The 20,234-nt window shown below is 37.5% G+C and overlaps 1 protein-coding gene across 1 annotated transcript in view; it reads left to right on the forward strand.

Moving 5' to 3' along the window:
* The window catches only part of RSPO2 (R-spondin 2), a 113,951-nt gene that overhangs the window by 71,049 nt on the left and 22,668 nt on the right, over positions 1-20,234 (forward strand). Inside the window, exon 4 of the mRNA XM_056333650.1 lies at positions 226-414. Within this exon, the coding sequence (XP_056189625.1) occupies positions 226-414 (189 nt within the window). The remainder of the gene's footprint in view (positions 1-225; positions 415-20,234) is intronic.

The following is a 20,234-nucleotide window of genomic DNA, read 5'->3' on the forward strand; positions in this document are numbered from 1 at the left end:
ATGTCTGTACATATGGATAGATAGTCTGACGGTTTTACGCTGCGGCTGGTGCTGGCTAAAAAGATTCTTCCAGGTTCTGTAAGAGATTTTAATTTTGTTTCAGAGTTTTTGCCTATTAACAGTAAAACTTTCATGTGGTGCATTCTAATTAAAAAACAAACAAACAAACAAACAAACAAAAACAACAGAAGAATTGCTCACTGGTGTTTTCTTTTGCTTTATCAGAAGGCTGTGAAGTGGGTCAGTGGAGTGAGTGGGGAACTTGCAGCAGAAATAACAAAACATGTGGATTTAAGTGGGGTCTGGAAACGAGAACAAGACAAATTGTGAAGAAGCCAGCAAAAGACACGATACTGTGCCCAACCATTGCAGAATCCAGACGGTGTAAAATGGCCGTAAGGCATTGTCCAGGAGGTAAGTGTAATCCATGCCACAAAAGTCTTTATTTTTCTGACTTGAAAAAAGAGCTATTTCATCCCAGCTGAAGGGGAAATCCTCTCTCTGCTCTGCCAGCCAAGGCTAAAAAACAGCAGTACTATGACAGTCCTAATTTGTGCAGCAGGATGCCAGGAAAGGCTCACCGTGGGAATGATCGGTCTCTCAGTAGACTGTGAAACTGTGTTTTTGTGGGTGTACTGAGGCTTTTTCAAAGAGGTGCCTCATGGAAGAACCATACCAGTTTGAGCTTCAGTATGAAGATGATAGTGATGGTGGAATAACTAATTGCTCTGTGCATGGCAGGTAAGATTATAATTCTAAACCTCCCGGCAGGCAGAGCACCCAGTGCTGGTTTGATGGGTATTTAAATTAAATGAAGTTAGTTACACATGGCATTGTTAGCTGGAACTATCAGCTGGAATGTGTTACTTGTTCTGAATATTGCAGATCATGGCCAGACTATGATAGATGTGATACAGGCAGAATAGTGGAAGATAGATATCAAGCTTTTCAGAATGAGACTAGCTTATAGCAATTACCACGAGTAGATAAAAGAAAAAATCACATTTTTTAATCATGGTGTTCTAAGACTTAACTGTCAATACTGATTTGAAAAAAGAAATGTAGTTTCAAATTTGTTTTCAGTTTTGTAGACCCCAAAGTGGGGACACGTCACTGGTAGAGAGGAGGTTTTGCTACCTTTTAAATTGGAATGATTAAACTTTTAGTTGTGCAGACTGAACACTTACAGAGCTTTCAGGATTTGTAGGAGAGGTGAGTGATCAACAGGTAATAAAGATGACATTCATTTCAGAATCATAGGATTAACAAAAAAATCAGGTTTGAAGGAACTTCAAGAGATCTCTGGTTGAACCTCCTGCGTCAAGCTGGGTCAACCATGAGATCAGACATAAAAAGGTGTAAAGAGTTGCAGAGTACTGAGTAAAGCCATAACCTGATGAATAAGCTAAAGGTGAAATAATCTTAGAATAAGTAAATGAATAAGTTTGCTCTGTGTTCTGGTATTGTTGAATATGTCTTGAACATACTGCCCAGTATGTGTGAAAAGTTTACATAGTTTTAACTTACAGATTAAATCTGTGCAAGCTTCATTTTTGTCTCTAGGACCCTGAGACAATCTGGAAGACAATATCTGTTGTCCAAAAGCTGTTATCCAGGTTAATGGAGTCTCTTTGTCCCTGTCCCACTCCCTATACTCATACACGCATGCACACATAGTGCATTGTCATAGTGGAACTGGGGTGCATTGTACAGCACAGTTAATATGCACCCTAAATAAAATTCTCAAAGGCATTGAGGGGTAGAACCTACAAAATTAGCAGCTCTACAGGAAATAATAAGAAAAGGTTACAATCAAGGCTGATTTGGGTTGACATGGTATGTGTGTCATGGTATCTTTGAGTGGAATTCAGCCAGATCTACATCAAGGTAGCTACACTTACTAGTGCTTGCAGCCCACTGAGGTGGATGAGCTGTTCCAATTCCTTCTAACAAGCTCTGAAGCCAAAACAGGGTTAGTGATCAGATCAACTGGGGAAATGTTTTACTGCTAAAATGGAAGGAAGGTAAAAGAGCCTGTATGAAGTTCTACAAATTGTCCAATCAGTATTTTCTGTTCTTGCCATTCAGATGCATGAAATGTAGCTTGCAGTGGAAAATTTAGAAAAATTGTGGAATATTTTCAATTTAACTCCCTTGTGGTAGAGATTTAGTCACTTATGTACCCAATGCATATAAAGGTGGGTATTTCATGGGTGCAATGTCCAGCTTCCATATAAACTCCTGGCAAGTAGAAATTTACAAGTTTGGATTTAGTATTGATAATTTAGTTAGGATACAAATTATTCAAATTGTTGTAAACAGTTTGAGAAGTGTGCTTAAGTGGACCACACTGTTTGTGAATGCTGTAGTATGCGCATGTAACTGTGGTAATCTGGAACTATTGAACATTCATACCTTTTTGTAGCAGATTCTCTTAGGTTCTTTCAAATTTTCTTGTCCAGCAATTTCGGTCACAGATTAAAGATTTACCTCCCACATTTCGTCTTTCTGAAGGCACAGTGGTGGGCTTTCCTAAGAGTTAGGAAATTTATTGCCGAGTCTGTATCAAGATCTTTGATATAGCTCTATCCTCTGCATTTTTATGTATCAAGAAAGTTGTTGATGCAAATACAAATTCAGTGTGAAAGGCTTGTAATACTCTTTCATAACCATGGGCTCCAGTAAATCCTAAAGATTACAGTCCTTTCCTGTTCTGCAATGCTGTGGAATTCCCTGCCTGTGTTTTCAGAGATAAAAATAAATACGTACAAAACTGCGGGTTTGAACTCTTCACACTGAATGCTGATACTTAATACTGTTTCTGTGCCATCATATAAAATACCTGCTGAAGTATAAACTCTCCCTCTCCTAAGAAACTCTGGGAGGGAGTATGTTAGTGGCATTTTAAGTGCCTAAGTTAAGTCTTCCCCAGGCCTGGTTATCTCTGCAGGTGAGGAAGCAGCAGAGATCGTTCTGTTTGAAACTCCTGCTTTGTAGTATGTTTTAATTATATACAAGGCTGGTCTGAGATCCCATTTGATTTAGTTAGCAGGCTGTCCCGTTACACACTCAAAATGCTTTGTTGCTTATTTTTCCCTGTGAAGTAGCAGAGGCAGAGACACTGGTTACACGGAAGCTCAAACCAAGCAGGTCCTGGTGGCTAAGGAAGAGAGTCTGTATTTTAAAAAATATGGTGTTTTCCTAATGTTAGAAATTTTGTAATTGAATTTTTAAACTGAGGAAATAAGAGAAAAATTAAAGGTTAGCACTACCAGAGGACTGAAGAACCATAATCCCTGTAAATGTCAGCTGAGAGGCTGTTAATAAATCCTTTCTTCCTAATGTTCTCAGTACATAAACTCAAACAAATGTGTAGGATAAGTATTGGATTATATAGCTAAGATGGTTGTAGATTGTGATGGATTAAACTGAGCACAGGAAGTAAGGATATTTTTGGTAGAACAGGGTCAAATAAAGTGCTTTTGACACATGCGTTCTACTTCTGTACATTCTACAGTTATTATTTATGGTCGGTACTACAGGAAAACTTCAGAAACAGATTTTTACGTGTTTACAGAAGTGAGTTAAATTCAGTTTTCCCACTAAGTACTTCAGTTTCATATTTATTGGGGATTGAGATGTTACCCATCTGGCCATATGGCTGTGGTACAAATCTTGATGTTGATGAAGAAGAATTCTTTATTGCTTTCCCAGTATTTGCGGAGCTGTAGAGATACAAGCTGGAATGCAAGTGAAAGATGATTTCACTTCTTTCCTACTGAAGCCAGCAACGTAAGAGGATACTCTACTTGATTTCAAATATGTTACTCAGTGATATTTTCTTATTGTCAGAACTAATTGATTTAACTGTTATTACCAGATGGGAATGTCACATTTGTGTATCTGTTCATGTTATGTATGTTACCCTGTGGCTTGGGTGTAGCATGACTCATACTATGAGAGGTTAGACTTAGAAAAAGATGGCTTGGATCATTCAGGCCACCTCCTACTCGTGCTGGTCTCTTCTTGGTAAGCAATTTTCTCCTCTTCAGCTCAAAAAGAAAGTAAGAATAATAAAAAAATGTGATTACATTACAAGTAATAGGGAAATTAGCAGGCAGAAATGTTCTATGGAATGATAAATCTTGCTGTCTTGAACTTTTCCCATATATTGATTTTACATACTCTGTTTTAACCTTATTTTTACATACTTCCCATGCTCACCTCAGTAATTACTCCTCTTTTGTTTGTACCCTTGAGGAACTTGCAGATTGCTCCTGTGTTTCATATGAAGTATTACAGAGGCAAGCAAAGCATCTCTTTACTTCTTTTAGTCTGCCACCAGGCTGCAGTTCTTCAAGCTGTCCGATACATGAATATTACTTCATGTCAAACTCTATTTTTCTAGTACAAATCACGATGCCATTTATGACTGCTTATTTCAGACATGAAGAAAGAGAGATGAAGATGACACGATGTCTGCATTAATTTCCTGAGCTCAAAAAGGGGGAAGGCAGCAGGATGGGTCATGAGGCTACAGTGGGAGGGAGTTCTTGCCTTGACATGGGTGTGTAATTGGATGGACTTAGTGCTGGTTTATTGCTTTTTTATCTTTTTTTTTTTTTTTTTTTTTTTTTTACAATGCAGTGATCTCTCTTCTTTCTGTTATTAAAATATAATTTAAGACTTCTGGAAGAGCAACAGTAAAATGACCCAATCAGACTTTCTCTCCTTATACTGCAGGTACACATCATTATTAATATTCAGAAATTATAACGGAAAAAAAAAAAAGATAAAAGAATATATACTTAAATACAGAAAGGTAATAAAAGTGCAAAGCTTAAAAATGCATGTTAACTGAGTAGTGTGAGGTTTTTTAGTTTGATAAACTACTAGTGATGTTGCAAACAGGGAATTAAAGATCCCGGTCTGCCAAAAATATTTAAGGAAGGATAGACAGTATTTTGAATAAAACTATACATAAACTTTGATGAAGACACTACCAGGTATAGTTATCTCTAGTAGGTAAGTATTTTTCCCTTCTTTAAAATGACATATTTAATCTGAGAGTGAATGTTTTAAAATTTCTGGCTTTAACTTGACAATCTGCAGTAAAAAGGGTCAAAAATGTTCTTATGTCGTCCCCTTGCTCCCCCCAGAAATTTGGTACTACCTACATTTGTTTTCTTTTGAAACCTGTCAAAGGAAAACTGGATTTCTGTCTAAATATAAACAAAGATTTATTTAGAAGAGGTTAACTGAGGAATGTTTTAGTTGCGCAACAAACAAAATCATAGAATTATTGAATAATACAGGTGGAAGGGACTTAGGGAGGTTTTATAGTCCAACCTCCTTCTCAGAGTAGGGTCAGCCAAGGTGGTCCAGGGCTATATCCAGTCTGGTCTTGACAATCTCCAAGTACAGAGGTTGCACAACCTTTCTACACAAACATGTTGCAGTGCCTCATGGTGAAAAAGTTTTTCTTTATATCCAAAGTGAATTACTTTTGTTTCAATTTGTCTGATGCCTCTCATCTTCCTGGCATGCATCATCATGCAGAGTCTGACTCTGTGTTCTTGATGACCTCCTCGTAGGTACTGGAAAGCTCACCAAAGCCTTGTGTTCTTCAGGCTCAAAAAACACAGTTCCTTTGGTCTCCCTTCATAGAGTGAGTGCTCCAGTTCCCAGCTACAGTGGTGGCTCTGTGCTAAACTGCCAGTATCTTTCTTGAACTGGGGTACCCAAAGCTGCATATAGTATTCCGGATGTGGTCTGAAGAATGTCAAATAAAGGGACATGATCACTTCTCTTAACGTGATGTCAGTTAACAGGTCATCAGATTGAGGGAAGTGATCATTGCTGCCAGGGCACACAGCTGGCTCATGTTTAGTTTAGGTTTCAGCAGGACCCCTCAGGTCCTTCCCAGCAGAGCCACTCTCCAGCCAGTCAGCGCCCAGCCCACATTTTTTCCAGGGAGTACTGCCTTCCCAGATGGAGGAGTTTGCACTTGTCCTTGTTGAATGTCATGAGGTTCCTTTCAGCTACAATGAGCCTCTTCTTGGTAAGTATGAAATAATAATGATAAAAAAAAAAAAAAGGAAGCCCCCCCAAAATGTAGCACCAGAACTCAGTGAGTGATCTCCGTGATCAGACAGATGATTATTTTTGTGCTTTTTGACTACCTCTACACTATAGTGCCCAATGTTGAAAAGTTTGTAAGCCAGGATTTTGAGACCTTCATTTATATGTTGCACTTGTACTCAGTCTCAGTGCACAATACCGACAAACACTGTCTGCCCTTTGAGAGTCAATGCTATCGCTTTCTCTAGGTGGGTCTCAGTAAACCATATTTTATGTCTGCTGTTGGTCATGTTATGTTAGCACAAGAACAGATAGCCTAAGTGGCTAAGACTGGTCCAGAAACAGCAAGAACTGTTGTCTTCTCCATGAGGACAGTCAAGCACTTAACTACATTGGTCCAGTAGACTATGCAGTCACCATCCTTGGAAATTTCCAGGACCTGACTCGACAAAGCCCTGGACAATCTGATCTGAATGGTCTTGATCCTACTGAGAGCAAGAAGTTGGACTGGGGACCAACCTGCATGATTCTGTGGCTGTGAACAGCAGAACATGCCGTGAGTTTAGGCTGAAAGAACACTGTTATCCCTGTTTGTGCTTTGCAAAATTTTTGATATCTTCTATTTCCAATTAGAGAGAAGCTGGAATGACTGGTCATAGGGAAAAGGAACAAAACAAGTCTTCACTGTGTTTGCTATAGTGTTGAGATCTCTTAATTTGTCCTATTTTATTGAAGTTGAAATACTTTGCAGAGTATATCTAATGTTTTGACTGTAATGCTAGTTGTTGTTCCATGCATTTCTGAGTTTAGCTATAATCAGAATGAAAACTTCATTGGAAGTGCTGATTTGTTAATTTACTTTATTATTATTTGACCTAATCACTTAATTGTCTTTGGCTAAATGCTGCATGCAGACCAAAATAGGATCTAAAAGATGCATAGCACAATGTACCTTTATTTTAAGTTAATGCACTAAGGCAGTCTAAGAAAACATTGAAAGACCAGCAGAGGAACTAGAGAGATGCAGATATAGAACTGTATTAAAGTTGCTTTGACTTTTCCTATCTTAAAGAAAAGTCCAGCCTAACTTGTTGGCATTTTTAGTAACATCAGGATTTCGTTCCATTGTTAGTTAAGTCATGATGTAGATGTATTCAGCAAGTTATAGATAAAAGAAAATGACCCTACTTAGAAAAGATTACCTTATAAATTGAGGCAATCTAAGAGGGGTGGTAGCAAACAGGAAACATTGTCATTTTGGGAAAGATGACAAAATTAAGATCTTACTGCTTTGATTAGTGTTGCATGACTCTAGAAGACACTGTAATACTAAATTCTAGGGTTTACAAGTCTTATCAGCATTTCAAATGAGACTGTAGTACATAGAATTTCCAACAATATACTGTCATTGCCTACTGCAGAGCTCTCTTAATTTTGCAGTAGCATTGGATCAAATTACTTTTTTTTGCTAAAGGTAGAAACTGCATTAAGTGGAGCTCCAGTGAGTACTGGCTCTGCTAGAATATTGGTATCACCAAGCAGGCCTGCCTCCGTGATGTGTTTTGTGAGCACAAATACACTCGGAGCAAGAAGGCTTGGCCTTAGTTTGTCTGAAAATATAACCCATCATTTTCAGTTACAAAGCATGGCTCAAAGCTTCTGAAAGAGAAAAGGAAAAACCATTTCAGCATCAGCAGAGAGCTTACAAGAAGTAAACTCTACCAAAGACACTTATTTGCACAGTGCAGGTTGGGAAAGCAGCAGTAAAAAGCAAATATTTTTGTGAGTATTTTAGTTGATGGCCATTCTGCACATTTTGTGAAGGAGCTAGCAAGTGGGAACAAGGGACAAGATGAACATCATTTGGAGGACTTCCAGAAAACAAAACCTGTTTTATAGCGTGGCTTAACTCTCAGAGCCTGGCATGCTGGTCAGTACATTTCTTCAGGAAACAAGTTTTTGTCAGATGTAGAATCTGCTTGTCTGGATTGTCAACATCTTCCTACAGAGAATGTTGTGCTCAGAGTGTGTCCTGGTTTCAGCTGGGATAGTGAATTTGCTTCTCGGTAGCTGGTAGAGTGCTGTGTTTTGGATTTAGTATGAGAATAATGTTGAAATAGCGCTGACGATTTAGTTGCCACTAAGCAGTGCTTGTTCTACATCAAGGACTTTTCCGTTCCCCATGCTCTGCTGGTGAGCAGGTGCACCAGAAGCTGGGAGGGAGCAGAGCCAGGACAGCTGACCCAAATGAGCCACAGGGATATTCCATACCACAGAACTCATGTTCACTGTATAAACTGGGGAGAGTTGGCTGAGGGGGGTGCTGATCACTGCTGGGGGACCAGCTGGGCATTTGTCAGCGGGTGGTGAGCAATTGAATTGTGCACAACTGTTTTTTTTCCCCTTGGGTTTTGTTCTTCTCTCTCCCTCTCCTCTTCATTACATTTATTATTGTTATCACTATTATTATTTTTACTCTATTTCCATTATTAAACTTTTCTTATCTCAACCCACAGGTTTTACCTTTTTCCAGTTCTCCTCCCCATCCCACTGGGGAGGCAGGGAGGGGAAGTGAGCCAGAAGCTGCATGGGACTTAGTTGCTGGTTGGCATTAAACCATGACAGAGTATTAAATTATTTTTTTTTCTACCCTTTAGCTGATCACATTCAGAAGGGACTGCTGCAGGTGAAAACTAATAGTAAAGGAAATCTAAACCCTAAGGAAAAAAAAAACATAATACTGGTAATTTCAGTGAAAGTGCCTGCAACTGGACTTTAAATATTTGAAATTACGGCACATAGGCAAGAGGTATAGCTTTATTAACAGTAGTCAATAAGTTTGTCCCAGCTTCCAAAAGAGCACAAACGTCATAATCTCTATTTGGTAATAATAATAATAATAATAAAATCAAAATTGAATCATAAGAAATTCAGGTTGGAAAGGAACGCAGAAGGTCATCTAGTCCAGCCTCCTGCTCAGATCAGGTCAGCTGTGAGAAAACCAGGATTAGCCATTACTCTGACAGTTCTGAGATTAAATATTTTCCTTTTTTTAGTCGCAGCTCTGTTCTTCATATGCTTATTCGTGAGATGATGAATTATAAATTATAGTAAAAATAGTGTTCTTTTTATTTGTTTCAAAGTGAAAAATATAGAAATGCACAGCAAATTTGTAATTACATTTTCATGACACTTGCATTCATTGACACTTAGATGTGTATACCTGTATTTGAGCTCTTCTATACCTGATGCCTCTTAAATTTGCAGATGCAAGCTATGCAGTGTACCTCTCAGCTAATACTATAAAGTGACTGAAATACGGAAAGAAAATATGATTTTCCTTTTCTGCATTAAAATATACTGTTTTATATTATTTTTTTCTTAGAAACATAAAACCTATACTGATATTTCTTGTGGGTTTTTCTTTTTTTCTCTTGTGCAGCAAGGATAGGAAAATTAGGAATCTGTTGATGGAGAAGTGTTCTTGTCCATACTTTCATATCAAAGCAGTAAAGAAAATTAAGGTGTGGTAATGATGAAACATCAGCAGATATGTTCTTTCCTTAAGGCTGATGAATAACAGATCTGTTAGCTCCTGAAAACCCAGTATGACATGTTGATATTCACAGCTCTAGGACAGAGATACAGAAAGATTAATATAAATATAACTTTTCATGTATTGTGATTTGTGTGTTATTTGGTTGTATGACTGAGGAAATATATGATTGAACAAATCTATGAAATCCTGTTCTGAAAATTCCCTTGCACACAAAACGTTTCAGGTGAATTTGTGTTGCAGCACTTGAAAGCAACCCTTGAACTGAGCAACAAATACCCTGAATACATGCAGAAAAGAAAATGCCTGCATGTGTGAGCTAAGAGATTAAATAACCCTATTACACATGTATTTGATTCATATTCATTAAAATGAGCTCAAGTATAAACTTAACATGACTTAAAAAATTGCTATTATTTTTCTATTATGTTGTTGGAAGCAATCCATTCCTTTATTATTTTGTAAAGGGAAAATACAATCTGATTAGACTTGCATCTGAAAAGTAGTTAGAAATAGTTTTTTATAAGCTATATAAACTTGAACATCAGCTTGAGTAGCAGTTATGTTTAATTCTAAAACCAAGTACTACCTGCCAAGGACCAGCATCCAGGTTCCTTTTGTAGATTTTACAGGAATAACTTCACTGATATTACATTATGTCACATTCTTGATGGTCTAGATGGCTCTCAAAGCTCTGTGAGCAAGATATGGCTTGTCAATTCACCGTCCTCTGTTCTCTGTGCGTTTGAAATAAGGTCAGTTAAATTAAGCGGCTAAGAAATAAAGTGCTCTGAAAAATATCAACTTATTGAATATAACCCTTCCAAGATTTAGGTAATTTAGGTAACTGTTCAGTATTTGAGTTAGTATTTTCGTTGAAACTTGTATGGCGGATCTTGCATGGTTGTTGAGGCAGCTTGATATTAAATCACAATGATCCTACAAAATTTTTTGCTGTTTTAGCCCAGATAAATATTACTATGGGTTACAATTGCAATTATTAAAATTTGTGGGTTTGTTTGAATGTGATTAGATAATACATTATTTGTATTGAAACCTGAAACTTAAGCTTAGAGAGATAAAAGTAGCCTAAACTTCCTTGGAGTGCTGTTTGTAGTGAAGCATGGTTTTGGTGTTCTTATTTAACTGACGGGTCAGGTTTTTAAAGGTTTTAAGAGGCTTAGTTCTCTTTGACTTAAGCAGAATTTTAAAATGCATGGTTCTTTTTAAGACTAGAAATAAAATCTGATTAAAGCGACCTTTAGAGGGTACCTTTCACAACATTAGCAAAACATTTGTGGGAAAGAGTTGTCATCTGAGTTCTCTTTTATTCTTCCTTGCTCAGTACCACTGCCCAAAGCATATCTGGTAATGGACTATATGTACCTGAGTGCAAAGTTTTAGCTCTGTATATCTTTTCAGAACAATCAGCCTGTGGAATTTTATGTATTGTTCTATCATATTGCAGCATGATATATTTTCAACGGATTATCAGGCAGTTACTGACTGTACAAGAGCCAGCTCAAGTGCATTTTTCCCTTCCTTCCGAAAATAAATTATTCTTCAGTCCTGCTTTTTGGTTAAAGTAATAGAAAATATTTTCTTGGGAAGACTTTCCCAATCATTAAAAGGTTGTATGCACAATGTATTTATTGCCATTATTATATCTAAGACCATATAAGTACTTTAAACATGTGTGCTTCCTTAAGTATATTGTATTTCAGAAGTAGCATGAGTATCATGTCATGCAGTATCTTCTGTGGGAGTTATCTGTTTTTAATGAATAACCAAGTTTACCAGAGTGTAAATCCTCATAAATGACCAGAGTGTGAGTTAGAACTGTCCCATGGCAATTACACAGTTCAGGGTTGTTTAAAAATGCTGAAGCAGAGCCAGCTGCTAATCCATGTGGAAATACAAATGCTAAAAAGAGTTGTAGCTGATCCAAGTGCGCAGATTGAATTTGTCCATAAAAGGTACTTAACAAATTTAACTGTGCACGCCTCTATGAAGTAACTCCTGTTGGTTTTTATCTTCTGCTCATTCTGAAACTATAGTCCACCTGTAGGAGGAAAAGCCATATACTTACTCATTTCTGATTTTCAACCAGAGAGCTATTTTTATGCATTATAGTTGCAGCCATATCAGTCACGGCAGAGAAACCAGCACTCACCTACCTGAAATTATATTTTCCTCCCCGAGGATCCATCAGTAAGGCACAGTTCTATGGGCATCCTCTCCCAAGGCACAGGGCTGGCTATGGCAGGTCTGGATAGCCATCTGCTTCAGCTGTGACGTGACTAGAGAGCAATCAGCCTCACTCGTTTTTAAAGATTTACTAAGGCTTTCCTTGCACAGAAGTCTCTTCTTAAGTAATAAACATATTAGGTTATACAGATGCTACTTGTTTTCACAACATTGATACAAAGCCACATCCTGGCATACTCCTGGCAGAATTTTTGGTTGGATGTTTCTGATACTCCTCATATTTTGTACAGTTCATCTCTCAGATACATACACAACGTGTATTACCAATGGTATTGTTTAGATGTTAGAAGTTATTCTATAAACAATTACAACTGTGACTTAAGTAGAAAGACCTCACCATACTATAATATTTAGAAAATATGCTGTATCTGTATGCAATATTTAGATTCTATCTGCCTTATTATCCTTAAGGATGCCATAAGAAAATACATGTGACTGAATTGTTGGGGTTTGGTCTGCAGGACTGGCTTGGTGATCTCTAACCAGCTGTGACAGAAAAGAGATTCTTTGGATGCATACGTGATTACCAACAGTTAAATTATCAGTTTAAGTGGATAAAGCTTTTCAGCTGAGGCATAACTGGGTGCATACTCCTTCCACAGTACCACTGCAAAGTCAGTTATTTAGGTATGCATCACCCTCTGATGTGCAGCAGGCTAGCAGTGTACATGTAGCTAGTTGCAGCTGCTTGGCTGTTAAGCCAGGAACTCATTACACTGCTGTAACTTGATTGATTGTGATGGCCTGTCTGTACCCTTTATAACGGCTTTTTTCTTCTGGAGAATCATTTGGAATGCTCTGTGGCCTGCTTGCTTGGCAAATAGTGGCAATCTAAGGTAGTCTTGAGTCAGAAGCCTCATGGATTCAGGCTTAATTCAGCAGAAGATGTTGGCTCCTATCCTGCAACCAGACAGGGCAAATCTGGAGAGTAAAGAAACCAGCAGAGAGGAGGAGGAGAGAGGAAAGAACCTGAGAAATAGATGATTATGGCTTCCTGTTCTTTGGCTTTTTAGACAGAAAAAAAATCATGTAGGTACATTTGAGTCCTAATTAGTGGCTTTGTTAGCTGACTGCAAAAAGGTAAAGCCGCTCCACACATGCTGCTTCACTGACTGGTTTCCAATGCCTTTTAAAATCTGATACCCAATGGGCACATCTACAGTGATGTGTAATTCAGAGGCTCCCAAGCTGGTGCTACATAAGGTAGCTCAAGAAATGGAAACAGTGTAAAATGTCAGCACAATGCTGTGCAAGAGTTGGTTACCCTTGCTGAGAGACAGGATTTATTATATCTGCACAGTGCTGTGCAGATATAAAGTTTTCAGGCTATAAGGTACTACATTTGTGACAAAGAACTGTGATTTGCTGTATGGGTGCATAGCTCATGAGTGCTAACTTGGGAGACTCATTCTCTTGTGAGGTTTATTCCTGTCAAATAATTATCACAGAGGGCCTTGCAAAAATTCTGGAAAGGGACACTGCTCAATTCATAAATGCAGCAGTTTCCAGTACTCTGCTACGGGCCAAATTCAATTAACTTGGACCAGCTGGCTACAGGAGTCAAGGGGGAATGCCAACCGGGAGTAGGTGGGGAAGCAATCTCCCCAGCTGCTCTCACTTGATCAAGTCACCGCCAGTGTTAGAACTAGGCTGGAGTCAACTGCACTGATTTTTAAGGATGTGCTGTGGAAATCCTTCATAGAGAGCTTCTAAGATATGTCTGTATCTTTATCTTTCATGAGGAGGGGAGTAGAGGAAAAGATCTGCTAATGTTTTTATTGTTGCTTGGTTTCGCTTGGGTGTTTTTTCACCCAGAGCTTTCTCAGATACCTTGAGATAATTTTACCTCAGATTGGAAAGCTTGGAAACCACTGATTCCCATAGTACTTTTTGCTTTCCACTTCAGAGGTGGCTGAAAAGAACATCCTCTTGAACACTTTGAATTCCAGGTTCATTCTGAAGAATTACAAGCATGACTGCAGGTAATGTTTGAAAGGAGTGGGAATGTGAGTAGAGAAAAAGAGCAATTGAAAGCAAGAACTTATCATGATGAACAGAGCATCCCTACTCTGCATTGATTTTATATGGTATCATATCCTCATATTAAAAATGGGTAATTAAATAATTTTCTGGGCACAGTCTTAGAAATGAATTAGACTAAAATGAGTAGTAACATGTAAAACAGCAATGCAATACCTCAGGTAACTCAGTACCGTACCTGCGTCAGTATAACATTCTGCACCAAACGATCAAACATAGAAGCAGAATTAATTATGATGGCCATACCGGTGCACCAATGTTTGGTTCCCAAAGGGACTCCTTTGTGCAATAAGTCCTCTCTCTTAAACATACTCTTTTGTCTGTCTAAGCTGGCATGGCTTAGATTCTGAAGAGGCCCCAAAAGTCTAATGTAAAGTCCTCTGCTGAATTAGGATCTTACATCATCTTTGCCACTTAATGTGAGAGTTTATCAGTTTATGTTTCTTTATATGGTGTAAATCAGGAAGAAGGCTATTGGAGTTCAAATGAAAGCTGAATTTATACAGTCTTACATATCACCTCCAAACCTGACACTTTAATCTTATGTTTTGCACATCTATTTACTGTGTATAAATATTGCAGATACAGTAGCAAACAGCTCATCTTTTAAGACTATTCCTTTGAATCTTTCTTCTTGTAGAACCTGATCAGCTTGGCTCTTCATATATTTGTCCATTTTGAGCCTTTTAACTCAAATTATAGTTTATTCATTTCCTATGAGCATTCCTTGGCTTTCTTAGCTGATCAGACACATAAGTCTGATGACTTCTGTGAACCTGCTACCAAGTCAGACTGCTGGAGAGCAGAGAAGCATGCAGGTATCTAGTTGCAAAGAGCAGCAGCAGCAGGACACCATTAAGAGCAGGTGCTTTACAGCACATCAGATTTGTTAAGAACTTTGTTTAAGAAGTTCAAGCAAGGGGCATGACTTCCAAGCACTTATGTTTGAGTTGCACTATCGTGTAGGATCAAGATCACAGGTATTTCCAATGACATTAATATTCCATGATAACACCATGGCACACATTATAGTGAACTCCTGATGGAAATGACAGCTGGCTTTTAAATTATACTGCTTGTTTGTCAGATACAAATGTGAACATCTTGAATGGGTTGCCAACTGTACTTATACAAGGAGTTCAGCACAGCAGAAAGAGTACTGCAAAAACTGTCAAACTTTTTTGCTTAATTCATTGGTTTTGAAGTTGCACAATGAAACCTTAGCTGTTGACTAAATGCAAGTGCCAAGCAGCTTTTGATCAGATCTAGCATAGCTGTCTTGAAGCAAGATTGCCTTTACCTTTAATACTATAGTATCTTCAATAGTGACAAAAGAGCTATATTTATCTGCTAAATGAAATGACAAATGCCTAAAGGGCTTCTAAAACAAAGCTAGTTAAAAACTACCACAAAGATGGTTAAATTCCAGGTTTGTATTTTTGCTCTGAAGTTATGGACCAGATTACTTTGTTACCTTTTGATTTACCATCTGTTTCTTGTAACATCTAAACTAGAAAAAACAACTTTTGTGAGGCTTAGTGAAGGAAACCCGCAATTTGGCCAAATATAGAGAATAAATTTTAAGCATTGCAAAAGATTGCATAGGAGAGATGCACTAAAAATCAGTTCGCAAGTCTGCTCTATAGCACTAGGAGTGATATGTGAGTGGGACTAATTGAGTGTATTTACAACAGAAGAAAAGAGATTGTATTTGATAGCTGATGGCTGAAGAAATTTCTGGGTCATAAAAACTCCACAAATACAATATATCTACTGAGCAAGTCTTGTGTCAGGCTTCAGGTCATTGGTCTGGTTGGGCAACCATAATGGCTGGTGGAAGGTTTCTAGCTAAAAGAAAGTACCATGGCAGAATACAGGGAGCTAAGTCCTGAAGCAAAAGGAGGTTGGTTTCAAAACCATTATGGATTGTGTCGGCTTTATAATACAAAATACTGACATTCTGATGTAATGGTCAGAATCAATTTTTTGTAACCATTGAAGGTGATTACATACATATTCTGTGCAGGATTTATGAATAGATGCTATCAGCTGTAATTCAGAGCACTCGGTACATGATTATTCTGCCACCAGACTTTCCTAATCATCTCTGCAACCCAGTGCCAGCTTGAGCGTAGGCTGCAGTAATACCTCTTTTGAGAGCAGGGGAAACCAGCGAATCATGTGTTCTAGACATATAAATGGAAAAATCCTGGGAGATAAGGTTCATTTTTTCTTGCAGCTGTGGCAAGGAAAAGGAGAAGAGGGATTTATCATTTGTACAAAAGTCAGTAATAGAGATGGCCCAGAAAACAGCCAAGTGTATTGTGAGAGGTTTTATAACATGCTGAGTATTTCTTTCAACTGCAGTTTTGTTATTAAAAAAGTAATTGTCCTTAACACTTCAAACTCTGAAGAAAGTTGATTCATATGTCTTTTCCAGAATAATGTTTTTTTTCAGGTGGAGTATGTTGTGAAAGAATAACGTATTACTTTTACTTTTCTTCCAACCATCTGAATTATTTTTTCAGGGAGATAACAGAAATTCCATTTCTTTGGAGGGGAGTGTCTGTCCTTCCAACCTGTGTCCCGTCCCTCTGTCCGCCCCACTTCTTTGTTACAGTGTTATAGGTTTACAGTATCTCAAACTGTGACTCAGTCATACATCATTCACATCCACGTTCTTTGGGTGAGGTGCTTATCTGAAGTATGTCAGTGTTCTATAGATGAGTTCCTGTTGATCTCTTATAGCATTGATGAGCATGAGTTCTTGATAGTTATTGCCAAAAGTTAGGAGCTCCATCAAAGCTAGCAAAGTTTCGTTGTTTGATTGGTTTAAATAAGAAACAAATCTGGCTGTTCTGTAATTACTTGTTCCACAAAGTAACAGGATCTCAGAACTTAAAATAGGAGCCAGAATGTAACTAGAGTCCTTCTCTTTCCATTGAGCAGTTTTGGAACCTCTCTGTAATTCAGGAAAGGTTATCCTAAAAGAAATGATAAAAAACAACAACAAACAAAACCAACCAAATATACACTTTCCCCAACCAGTTCAGTATGGAGTAATAATTTAAATAGCATTGCTGGACTTGGAGTTATAACTGGCTGCATCACTGCCTGCACTTCAAAGCTTGGAGGAACATGTTGCAAAAGAACCACTTAAAATTTATTCCTTTTTCAGACAATTGTCTAAGTCAGCATCTCTGTATCATCTTTCAGGGCTATTAAAAGAGGGTATTAAAAGAGGGTGTGGATCTATTGATAGGGTGTGTTTTATTTTACTATGTGAACCAAAATTTCATCTAATTATACAATTAACTGTGTAAACGCTCTAGTGTGTGTTGTAAAGACCTCATGTCAGCTCATTAGCAATTGAATTGTTGACCTTTCATACCACTTATACTAATTTTTCTGTTTTTATTCTAAGTTAATAATAAACAAGAGAACAGGGGAAGGTCTTTTTACAGAGAATGGAACAGTGTGATGCGGAAACTTAGGGCTTCTCCCTCAACCGAAAATGACTGATTTTGGAAATACACTTTTTCAGGAAATGAAACTCTGATACTATCAGCATGGCAATGCTTCAGCTGCCAAAGAAAAGACACAAATGCCCTGAAACCTGAAAAAGAGTATTTGTCCACTGTGGACACTTGGAGAAAGCTCAAGTACTTCCTTCACCATAACTCTTTGAACTGTGGATGTTACCATGCATCACTTGCAGGAATTGTTATAAAAAAGCTTTACCTTATTACTTCCTAAGATGAACAAGTGAAAAGAATAAAGTAGTCATGAGGACATTAATGGGAGTTCTCTGTGTTGCTTTCTTGTGTGATTTTTGTCACCAGTTTCCTGATTTCTAGAAGCTCAGCTGCTGGAATCACCACATAATAACAGTTTTCATGTTTTAGCTGTTTTTCCAGTCTTTGTAGCTGCAGGCAAAAGTCTGAAACACAGACACCCTGAATGTTTCAACACTACAAATTAAATAAAAGCCACTGGAAATTAATTATTGCTTTAAAATCCAGTGGGTTTAAATTTTACTTTTGACTGGCTCATGAGTTTTTACTCACTGTGGCTGTCAAACTTGTACCTGACATCCAACCCCAGAAGGAACATATTTAAAGGTGCTGGTTTAGAGTTTTCAATGTTTGTTAAGATGCTGCGTCTCATTTAGGTGTTCATGTGAAAACTCCGATGTATTGCTGTATGAAAACACGTGGCATATAATTTGTGAAGAAGAGAATGTTGTCATGTAGGACTATAGATTTGGCATATTTCCAAAGAGCTTACTTTAATGGTATTTACTTAAAACCTAGTCAGCAGCAAAAAACTCAAGTGTTATTAGTGAAGGAACACGTTGATACAATGATCTAGCATGCTAATTTGAGATTAGAAATTCATATGCTAGTTTAGGCTCTGAAAAATGAGCTAACACAATGTGTTGTGACCAAGCAAAATAATAGCTAGTAATTTACTTTCCTGGTTCCTGTCAGCAGTTTCATTTGTGTTGAATAGGTATAATTGTGTGTCCTCAAAGAGAATACACTAAACTCAGTTATGGTATAGTCAGATTTCCAAATCCTTTAAGCACAGCAATTTCCTGCTACAGATAAAAACGCTTCAGTCTTTAGTTATATTTACATTCTGCTAGTAGTAAGTAGATTTCTTTTAAGAATGTGTTACTTGTGGTCTTATAAGTTGAGTTGATTGAAGTTATTCTATTGCATTAGTGTTCATATGAATATGGTATTCAGCTGAGCTGAATTTAAAATAAAAAAGCATTCTGAAAGGTTGTTGACAGTAGTGATGCCACCATGCTACCACACGTATTAGATTTTGAAAGCAAGTGCTTTCTGATTGTTTAACAGTCCAGAACAGCTGCAAGGGGAGAGTGTGGGAGATTTCAATCCTAAGCCATTTTGCAGACGATGAAGTGATACTAGTTACTGCTATTAGCCATATGACTCAGTAGGAACTCAGAGAAAAATTGTTTACACTTGGCAGAAGTTAATGCTAAACAAGCTCCATAACCTCGTTTTTGCTAGCAAATGTATTTTCCTGTTAAAAAGGAGCTAAAATGTACTTATGGTGTTCTTACACTTCTGAAGATAAGTGCAAGAGGTACTTTTTTCCAGCTTGGCAGTTTTGGAGTGTTTTTCTGCCAAATTGAAAAAAAAAAATAATAGAACTAGATCTTCCTTGCTTGAAGCTTCATACAGTGTTTATTACAGTCTAGCTTTATTCTGACAGAAAAATAGCAGAAAATTGAGTATTTAATCATACATATATATATATAATGTTAAAATTTGGACGCATTTTTGTTTGAGTCACTGTTGCTCAAGAGCCACATTTATTTTTCTGCTTTGATTTTTATAACTCAACACATTTGGCTAAGATATGGGAACTTAGATTTTTTGTGTGCTTAATTCTTCCTAAATACGTTTGACATCTCTCATGTTTTTCATTTATACCTAAAGCTTACCGTGTTACCCACAAAAGCTAATAGGCCACATTAGAGAGATTGGGACAATAGTGGTTTGTTTGTATATAATACAAATATTAACATGTATGCGTATATTCATAGACATAAAAGAGTTTGTATGCTGCCAGACTTGATAGTATTTCCTAAATCCAGAAGATACTTGGAGCTAGAATAATTTGAATCTTTAGCTATTTGTACTTCTTTTAATACACGATTGTTGTTCAAACTTTCAAAAATTTGTTCCATAATGATTTTGTTATTAGCAGGCCTGGCTGAGTGCTGAGTAGTTTTGAACATTTGCTGCTGCAGAGTATTCTTTCAGAAGGATGAGTGTGTTTTAAGAGATTCCTCTGGCTTTTTTCAAAATGCCTTCCTGAATTCTAGTTGGACTTGCTGTTCTGAATCCCTTGGGGGTTTGTGAAAACGTCTGTCGTAAAGTTAGTTTATTTCTATCCAAAGTAATGGTGGTGTAGAGCATGCTGTGGGATTTTTGCAGTTTTGTATTTCTCCATACTAAAAATAAAGATTGTAAAATGCTAGATTACACATAGTCCCATAGAATCATGTTTTTCTTTTTTCTTTTTTTTTTTTTTCCAGAAGCAGTGACCTAATTTATGAAGTATTTCCAATTATGGTGCAGTTACACTTATTAGCCCAAATGAGACAAAATAATCTAGTGGTCCACACGTGCTGAACCTCCTCAAGAAGCCCTCCCTGACTTTGGTTTAGAAATGGAGTTTGAAAGAGTTTGGCAATAAAACATTTTTTTGCACTGTTCTCAGAATTGCCTGGTATCAGTGAAAATACACT

The sequence above is a fragment of the Falco biarmicus genome, chromosome 3 (assembly GCF_023638135.1).
Source record: "Falco biarmicus isolate bFalBia1 chromosome 3, bFalBia1.pri, whole genome shotgun sequence".
Taxonomy (NCBI): domain Eukaryota; kingdom Metazoa; phylum Chordata; class Aves; order Falconiformes; family Falconidae; genus Falco; species Falco biarmicus.